We start from the raw sequence: 10,497 nt of genomic DNA, 5'->3' as shown, positions 1-10,497 counted from the left end.
AAGAAATGCAGAATTTTAATTTATTTTGAGTACTTCTCTTATCACTTTTGTATTTGCTTTGGTAATGAAAAAGAAATATTTTTTTTGTTTCACCTAAGCATATGCTTGGGTTTGTACTCCGTATGCAGGCTTACATACGTCTTTAATCAACGCCAATCTTACATCAGTGTTTTGTTATACGAATTTTGGAATCGGGTGAGAATCAGTAGTTTGAAATAAATACGTACGGTAGCGGGCAAACAAATAGGGATCAGTTTCTCTATTTTTTTTTTATTTATTTAGTGTTTATTATTTTTTAAGTCAAAATTTGGAACCTTTTTTTTATAGAAGTGCAGTTTTGTGTCGCTTAAATTTCCGTATATAAAAGTCCAAGTTTGAAGTAGATGGGGCATAACGCTGCTTTTTGCAATGTTTGTTTTTTTTTAATAACGGTGATGTTAATTTTTCTTCATATAAAAAATATTTCGAACATACTTTGTATAGCCAAAACTTGTTAGAATATCGCGTCCTTATTGGTTTGCCTGCCACTGTACGTGCACATACACATACAGGTTTATATTTCAGTTGATAACGAATCGGGGTCAGCAGCAGATCAATCATTCGTATTCGAAAAAAGAGCTGACAGAAAATTTATGTACATAAAAGATTTGTTTGTGGTCCTTGTATTCCTTAGACCGCATTACTTCTTCTCGTTTGAAGCTGTAATTTTCTAAGTAATTTTGGACGGTCACCCTAATTACCGGCTCCCGTTTGACAGCCGGTAAAGACTCCTTGTTGCTATGTATAAAGTGTCAAGCGGAGAAAACAGGATAATAATTTTCCGAAGAGAGTTTTTCGCATTTTTTTTTTAATTAAAAAAATAATAGCTTGTAAAACAATAGAACCCATTACTAATAGCTTAAAATAATTAGATCAAAATTAATAGCATTTTTTTGGCAAAATCTAATTTTTTCTTATTCTCTAGTGAACCTATTGAAATGATTCAAATGAATCAAACGAATGTTTTAATTGTTATTTATTTTCTTTTTTTTAAGCGACATAAAGGATATTTTCTACACATTTCTTTAGGATTCGATTATAATAATTATTCTTCAAAATCTTTTTTTTTTTAATAAAATATATGTATGGAAAATGAAATATACATACATATGTACATACATACATACATACATACATAATGTATTTGCTAGGGAATTTTGGGCCTGAATGAAAAATGTTCCTCTTTTTCTTATTTGGCACTATAACTACGGTGACCGTTCGTACTGATTTTGGCGGAACAGTACCGATTTTCAGAAAGTTGCCCCTCTGAATACTTTATAAAAGTCGGGACGTGTAAGTGTCCCGATTTTTCATATTTGTACCGATTAAATCCCGATTTTCAGTTGTTAATTTAATATGAGTCCCTCTCTATTTTGGCCCAAAAATCACTTTCGTTACCACGAGGAACATAGAATATAAGGGCGCCATAAACTTAGCCAGCATCCTTATTTTCTATGATATTTGGTTTTATTCTATCAAACTGGTACTCGCGCTATATTGCAGTCTATTATTATTGCAAATTTTTTTAAGGTTTTAATCATTATCTTTCAAGTTTTTTGTTTTTCTTAATTAAATTATACTAACTTTTTATTTTAAAAATAAAATTATATGTTCGGGTTCGATGCTTTAGAAATGTCCCGATTTTTATCCACAGAAATCTGGTCACCGTAACTATAACCGCCTAAGCGACTTTAGCCGAGTTCAGTATTTTAGAAAAATATTTGTACAGTATTTAAAAAAAAATTGTACGTACGTATTTGTACGTCACCTGTAACCGTAACTATCAAAATTTGTTTGCTGCAAAGGCTACTGCTTTTAATTTTTCAGCTGACAAATTAGATAATCAGACCTTTCAAGTTTTAAATCGAAATTAATATAATTTTACAGTATTTCCCAAAAATAGCCACTGTATAAATGCTTTTTATAACTAAGTGGCATTTTCTTCTTTATGCAATTATTTTGAAAAAAGTGCAATTAAACTTCAATAAAACCACACATTAAAAAGTGACCCTTTCAGACTGATGGTTGGGTTAGGGTTAAGATTGTCCTTGCAAAAAACGTGGGAAAGCCTATGATTGATAAAAAAAAATCACATTTTCTTAGATAATCTATTGGTTTGTGCATGATTAATTTCAGCCAGAAAAATGGGTCAAATCACCCATTGTGCTTTGTAGCAAAAAATTAATTTTTTTTTACGTAAGTGTAGGCGCAGATTGGAATTGAGAGTGCGTTTTCTGGAACAATTCTTCGACTCACAATATCAGCTTTGAGTGAAGTTGCGCGTTCCAAATGGCATTAAAAGAACTTTTTCGAAATTCAAATACCTACAACTTAAACTCGAGCCGAAAAGCAGAGGTAAATGTCGACAAACTCGAAATTGACCAAACCACTGAAATTGTCCCAGAGACAGTACAGTTTCACAATTCACAAATTTAACAGTACATTTTAAGTAATGAACTGTCAAAAAAAAAAAGAAGAAAAAACAAGGTGTGTAGGAGATCTCCTCGAGATTCTCGAGAATGAATCCTGAAAAGAAGGAAAGCTTCAATCGTAAGAATAGGGCAGCGCACTGTTCCTGCTGGTTGCTGATAAAGTGACAGATTTTTGTTATACATAATTCCACCGTAAATAAAAATAAAAATAAAAATACTAACAAATAAATTGAAAACGAGATTACTTAATGATTTCTAATTTTCCAACAGCTGTTCGTTCAAGTGCTTGTGTGCGAAATACAGATGTTCTTTTATTTTTAGCATTTGTTGTCATCATTGGTATTTTTTTTAAATTATATTTGAATTTTCGGCTAATTTTAGTTGGCATCGATGCTTAGAAGAAGCTTTTCAAAATTGTGATTGCGTGAAAAACCTAACAGAAAAAAGATTATGATGAAACACATAATCGAGCTACATATACATACATAAAAACAAAAAAGAGATGAGCAAATATGCTACATACATAAGTATCCATTAACTTGTACGTCAGTGAGACAGCGGGATAATTTTTCTGAACTATGATGCGATATGAATGCGAAACTAATGCAATAATAACAATAAATATGTACATACATTAGGGCGCCTCACCAAAAAAAGTCGTGGTTTTTTCTCTGAAATCATAACATTTATCATATGTATTTAGAGACTTCTGTTGAAATATTTCAGAAAAAAATATTAGGATTTATTTGAGCTGGACCGATTTGAAAAGACCTCTACAAATTGAGTTTTTTTTTATAGATAAAATGTTTTTACAAATATTTGGACATATTCATAGTATAAAATAAAGTCGACCCAAAGGTAGATAGCAGCATTTTGACATAGCACGGAAACAAAATAATTCGATTTTTGAAGATATTATTTTCAAATCGGTTAGGCCACGTAAATCTTAATATTTTTTCGAAATATTTTGGCGACAATCTTAAAATATAATTAATTGTATATGTAATTCCAATAGGAAAACATTACCGATTTTTTTCTATTTTTTTTTTTTTTGTATGGAGAGTGATGCACCGTAATGTACAAGTGTATGCAAGATCGGCAAACAAGAAAAATAATAAAGCGTGCATATTGTATTGATATTTTAAAATAGATCTTGACTAATAAATATAAGTATGTACATACTTTTCTATACGCTTATGCATTTAAATATATGCATATATACATACATACATATATACATACAAAGGTATATATTTAACAGACAACATTTACGTTGAGACTGATCGGGGTGGGAGGAACCATTGAAGCACGACAATTGGAATGAAATAAGAAAATAAAATTGGAAAATTCATATCTATGCATGACATGCATTCATACATATGTACATACGTACGTACGGCATATCTATGCACTGTTCCGTATAGCATACATGATTGCACACACTCATTCTCTGCAAAACCGTTTCCCGCGTTTGTGTGTTGCTGGCGTTTTGTGATGTGTCAAATAGGGCGCAGCACGCCCAAGGGGGAGAATAATGTGCGATCAGCGGCAAAAAGTGGTGGGGTAATAACAAAATAAAAAAAAATACAAATTTAATTAATACTCGTATGTAGGTACAATTATAACCAAAGGCGGTGGACAGTTGTCCTCATTACTGACACATATGAAATGGGGTCCGATAGTTAAATACAAATGACCACCAAAGAAGCGCCTCAAGTGAACAATTTGGACAACAAGCGAAGTAGCCAGCAATTACCAAATGTACATAGTCCTGAGTTAATAACTACTATACTACTATATATGAACCTACATTAGGGTGCATCGCCACAAAAAAAAATGGTTGCAGGTTTTCCACCGGAATTATAAAATGTATTCTATTCTAAGACCTACGCCAAAATATTTCAAAAAAATATTATGAGTTACGTAAGCTGTAGCGATCAGAATATAACTCCAAAAATGGAGTTTTTTATAAATAAAATTTATTTGTAAAAAAAAAATAGAAGAGTTTAAACTTAAAAGGTATAAAAGGTTAAAAAGAAATCGATTTTTGAAGGCATTTTTAAATCAGTCCAGCTCACGTAAATCTTAATATTTTTCCAAAATATTTTGGCAAATTTCTTAAAATATAATAAGCTTTTCAACACCGATGGAAGAACAATATTAAAATTTTTACATATGGAAAGTGGTGCTCCTAATGTACATACAAATGTATGTTTTACTATATACAGTGGCTGGATATTCTATTCTATATTCTAGCAGTGGTACACATCTATGCCCGCGGGATAAAATAATCACTTTTCCAGTGCAGTTTCCTCCATTAATCGGTGTGCAGATATTACCTTACACAGAAACTAATGTAGTGACAAAATCATTTGGAAATTAAACGCCTGTGCGAAGCTTAATGACATTCAACTGTTCTGAGTATCTGGACTCAAGGGCATAGAAGAAAACGGGTAAGCAGGAGGCCTCAACTCCGTAGAAGCAAACCCGAACAGGGAAAGAGCACAGGAAATAATTAATAAAAAATAGAGAACAAAAACTTAGTGATGGGTACTAACTGAAGAGATTATAATGATAATAGATTGCCGCTTACACATATGTTAGTATTTGGCCGAGCTTCTCCTCCGATTTGTGGCGTGCGTGCATACCAAACCGGAATTTATTATTCAGTCACTGTACGAATACAATTAATTTTGTTAGGTGTGTAGGTGTGTACAATATTTTTTTTTCGGACAAAACGCACTTGTATCGCTTGCGGTGTGCCACAGCGCTGGCGACTTACGACTCCCACAAAAATTCCTAAAGCCCAACAACAGGAATTTTTTATAGCGCACAGACTGAACTATCGAAAGCGAACACAGGCAAGTAANACCCACAAAAATGCCTAAAGCCCAACAACAGGAATTTTTTTATAGCGCACAGACTGAACTATCGAAAGCGAACACAGGCAAGTAATAAACATATATACATATGCACACACATATTTGTATGAGCTGAATGCATCTACCGACCAGTTGAGAGATGCGCTGGAATTGATGGCTGCCCTAAAGTAAGAANATAAACATATATACATATGCACACACATATTTGTATGAGCTGAATGCATCTACCGACCAGTTGAGAGATGCGCTCGAATTGATGGCTGCCCTAAAGTAAGAAAACGCATGATGACGATTGTTTAGATGCAGTCTTTGTTTATACTACATAGCATTTAAACGAATTGCATATGTATGTATATAAAAACATATTGCACATGCATTCAAATTAACAAATCTTTTATTTTTTTTCAGCTTTTCGTGCGCTTTTTTGGTTAAATGAAAACAATTATAGGCAAGCGGCAATGGCTTTTGATTGTTGACTTTTTTTTTTTTTTTGTTACACATACGACCCCAATGACCGACATTTTCTTTCACAATTTGCGTTTGCGGGCCGACAAAATGCACGCACATTCACCACTAATTAACAAACAAAATATGGAATTTTATAGTTTTCTGGGGAAGCCTATAGAGGCTCTGTATTACATATACTTACATATGTCGCTTTTAATGAATTTGAAGAATAGTGTGGCACACGTCGCATGTCACTCATTCAGAGACGACATAAAATGCAATAAATATGTATTAGGGTGATCCCTACATACCAAATATCATCTCCTTCTTGCTTGCCGTTTTATGCAGCTTGTTGAGGGAAAGTTAATAGAAAACTCTACAATTGAATGATTCCGGTTCATTGATCACCACATTTGGTTTGTAATTTTATTTTCCCACTTTTTGCTTTACACTGAAGTCAACGATGATTCGTACTAAATTATTTCCAAACATATGTAGCAGAGATCAAATATGTAACAACTTCGAGACTCTCGGTATTGAATGACTTCATTATTGGAACGCTTTTCGAATGCTACATCATTGGATGTTGTCATCGATCAGATCATTGCGCTATGTATTAACATAAAGTATTGTTTTAGTTTTGCTAAGGTAAAATTTTACTATTTATTCCATTACTATTATAGTACCAAATATTGGTAAAAGTTATTCTCCAGCGATTTGTAATTTAATATTGTTATTGGTTCTTGTTGCTGTAGTGGTTTACTTAGCTCTGCCTAGACAGCATAGTCCTTCAATCGTTGTCGACAAGCTCAACTAACGGTAAGCGCAGGAAACATGCCGTTTCGACGGGATGGGACAAAAAGGAAAGGAGTGTTAGTCGAGTTGGATTGAGTGGGCTTGGGAAGAGGGGGTTGTTGTCGTGAGGCGAACCTTCACGTGACGGACAAACATTTGGTATGTCGGAGTCAAGTTTAACTTGCTACACTATCCAGACCTTAATTGAGCTAAAGTTACGTGGGTATGTATCTCTCGGCAATTGAAACTCGCTATCTGCAACTGGTGGGAGTTAGTGTAGGTGATGACAGTCCGCCTGTGAGGACCGTTTAAAGCCTATCTCTACATTGCCGGGTCCAATGGTTCTTATGTGTGTTCGTTGAACCTCATAGAGCTACTATGTAATGATGTTAAAGCGACATCAGGAGACATCCTGTCGCTGCCAACTAATCCCTGACGTCCAAATAGGCACAGAATAAGTCAGAACCGCAGCTGCTTGTATGTTCGTCGCTCCTACTTTATGCATTCGGTGTGAGCGGAACAGGCTACAAGATAGCCCAGATTTCGGGTTATTACTCAGAATTTGCCAGTATACGTGTATAAGAAGAGTGAGATACCGTTGACTATCGAACAGAAATCATCAATTCCATTTCTGGCCGCCAATATCGAATAGGCATCAGCGTATGAGATTAGGGAAACTTCCTTTGGGCGCTTAGGAAGCTTCGAATTGTAGAAATTAAACAATACCCGGCATAGGTTTGCTCTCGAATGATCACTGACGTCTGCCGACCATTCAGATAGTTCACTGACCACCATTTGAACCCGTGGTGGATAGAGAAAGTGTCTTTTAGTTGAGTGGAATGAAAGACGGCATGAAACGCCTTTGACAAGTCCAAAGCTACTGCGGACCTTTCTCTCACAAGGGAAGTTTCAGTTGAGGCCACGATACTGTGTATATTAACCTGCTGGTGTGACTTACGCAGCTGATGTCTAGTCACTTATTATGGCAACTTCCCGATTTCCATTGTTATAGTAATCTATTTAACCGATGCAAAAAGGAAGTTACAATTCGTCGAATATTTATGATATTCCGCATACGATGGTTAGTTAATATTATAGTTAGTCCGATGATCGAAATTAACGATATTCCTGAATTTTTTTAAGAGCACTGAAGTCGGTTTTGTTGTTTGTTTAAAAACTACTTCTCATTGTTATTGATGTGGCTGTTTGCTTTTAAATAGTTAGTCTCACACGCTGTGCTTTTATTGATTGGTTGGTATTGGAGTTACCCGTCCTCACGCCCAGATCCCAGCTAACGCTAGAAGTGTCATTTTCAAATGACTTCTTTCGAAACTTTTGGTGTTAACTTCAAAGCACTTGAATTTGTCAATAGCTAAATTTGTCCAGGTAAAGATCCGCGATTTTGGAGCTGCGGTACGGAGGATTGTACGGGGGCCAATTTTAGCCACATGTTCGTGGTACCGAATAGTAATCAGCTGATTTGTGGCCATTGACCTTAAAATCCCTGTATTTTATGCACGTTTTGTCAATTGGATGTATTGACTTAACGGGCGCAGAAGTACCTATTCTAACCAATTTTTATAAATGGCAATTGAATTTGAGAGCGTATTACATGAAGCTGGCGAAGTTTCTCCTATCCCTCAAGAGGGAGGACGCTAAGCTACTGGTTGGCGCATTTCCTGCTGGCATCGCACGTCTTTAACCTAGCTCTGCGAGTGTCCTGCCCTTAGCGGACCATGTTTTACTTAGGAGTTGTTTAGTGGTTAACAAGGACTTCATTGCTTTGTTGGTAATAAGAGCTGAGATGTGACTCCCAAGTGAGTATTCTTTGCCTAGATATTTGACATATTCATTTAAGCTAATCGCGATTCCCCTTATATTTAGATCTGGAAAGCATAGCTTGCCTTTTAGGGTGAAAAGGAGGATTGTAGTTTTACTGGGATTTATGGATAATCCCTCTTTCCTGTACCAATTGCAAGTAACATTTATATCGCTTTTGATTACTCTTGGTTGTTGTGAATGGCTTTAATCGGCCGTTCATTAGAAATCACAGTTCAATTGCTAATTTGTTATGCAAGCAACTACCATGTTGAAATAATGCATTTTCGGAGAGATTTCTGATTTGCCGTTTAATATTTCAAATTGAATTTCAGAAAAACTTTGCTATCAGTGATTTTACGCAAATTAAACATCCTCTGTTTTTCCAGAGTTATTCCATTTATTTATTCGCATTTTCATACGTACGCCAAATGCTTGTACTGAACATACCCACCGTTCGTTGAACGGAACAGCACAGCATTTACAACAACAATAGATGGCAGTGGGCGCCCAAAACTAACACACACCACCACTATTCGCTTCAGCCTCTTTTATTTCCTTCTTCTTGACTTTCCGTTTCTATTTATTCTTGTGGTTCAATTAAATGGCGGTTTCCTTGTATTCTGCACTGCCTTGACTTGACTATTTGATTGTTTGGTTATGATGACTGACAGACAAGCCTAGAGAGAGGCAGCAATCAGCTCTTTGACTTGAGGAAGATTGCACGATGAGTACATATTTATTTATGTACATGTAAAGATTATTTGTGCCCAAGATAAGAAATTTGTATAAAGGCAATAACTACAATAATAGAAAAATGTAGGCAGACATAACCGTAGTTCTCATAATACTAAAAAAAAAGAGAGAAAACAAAGCCAAGACAGACGCTCATTGCGTCCCAGTGTTGCCAAGTTTTGAATTTGAAAAAGCACTAAAACCCAAGAAAAATCGCGGGTTTTCTCGAAAAAATCACCAAATTTGTATCGGAGTATTTAACGGGCTTTATATGCATAAAAACTTGTTTGTAGGAATGCTGATTTAAATTAATAAAAATCAATGTTTCTCGCTTGACGGTCGAATTTTCTCTGTTTCTATAAATTCAAATATTTTCCTCCAAGCGACGATAACATTATTGTTCTCATTTTCTAATTTGCAGCTGTGTCCAGCGTTGCCGCTTCGTTAGATTCAAGAAAAATTTATAAATTTTTTCCTGACTGTTTATATGCATGTAAATTTTTCTTCGTTTTGCATAATTTTTTTCTACAATTCCTGTCAAACGAAAGCCAAAACAAAAAATGAAGTTTCATGAAGTATGTGTTAGTTTAAATCTGCACTGCAGTCTCTTATTGTCTCGTGAGCTAAAGGAATATAAAGAGCTTTTCTTTCCGACTGCTTGACACCTGAAACATAACGACATTTGATTACCCTTTTTAATCTGGCAGGTAGGTCTTCAATTCACTTCCGAGTGTATTTCCACCCCGGCCAATTTTAATTCATTTTATTGAAATTCACTCGGAAGTGAATTGCAGAACCTATCTGAATGTGTCTTATTTGAGCGCATAGTGGGAAAAATATTTTTGTATCAAAAATTTGTTGACAAACATATGCTCGCTTCCGATTGTCATTGTGCCATGATTTTGTTTCCCTTTTTGTAAAGTTGGTAAAATATTTGCGATTGCTATTAATTTATCTTCAATTTTTTTAAGATTTACAGAATTGGTGTCTTCAAACTAAAAAAAAATTTACCAAAAAACGCACCAAGCACCAAACTCAAAAATTTTTCCGTTTTAAATACAGAAAAGCAATAAATTTAGTGCGAAAAGCACCAAGTTGGCAACAGTGTTGCGACCGATATGGCAACAACAGCAATGGCAACGGCAACTTCGGCTCCGGCGCGGGGAGCATGTAACTCGCCCATTCAACGTACTATCAAGAAACCAGTATCCATCGGTTTACTAATAAAAACAACAAAAGTCAACCATGCAACGTTGCGTACGAAGTTATGACCCTACATTTGTACATATGTATGTACATACTCACATACATATGTACATACGGTTGTAGTTTGTACATTTTAATATATC

At 35.1% G+C, this 10,497-nt stretch overlaps 1 protein-coding gene across 2 annotated transcripts in view; it reads right to left on the bottom strand.

The window, feature by feature from the left end:
• Positions 1-10,497, bottom strand: part of Tsp96F (Tetraspanin 96F) — a 24,260-nt gene that overhangs the window by 10,357 nt on the left and 3,406 nt on the right. The window contains exon 1 of one of the 2 annotated variants that reach the window (XM_017629513.1): positions 6,003-6,091. The exons of the other annotated variant lie outside the window; for it this stretch is intronic. Within the exon in view, the coding sequence (XP_017485002.1) occupies positions 6,003-6,059 (57 nt within the window). The 5' untranslated portion in view covers positions 6,060-6,091. Of the gene's footprint in view, positions 1-6,002; positions 6,092-10,497 lie in introns of those variants that run through there. 2 annotated transcript variants of the gene reach the window in all.

Source organism: Rhagoletis zephyria, unplaced genomic scaffold, assembly GCF_001687245.7.
Source record: "Rhagoletis zephyria isolate East Lansing unplaced genomic scaffold, Rhagoletis_zephyria_1.1 Rzeph_scaffold_06852, whole genome shotgun sequence".
Taxonomy (NCBI): Eukaryota; Metazoa; Arthropoda; class Insecta; order Diptera; family Tephritidae; genus Rhagoletis; species Rhagoletis zephyria.
The sequence above is the reverse complement of the archived record's forward strand: the minus strand, read 5'-3'. Positions and strand labels throughout refer to the sequence as shown.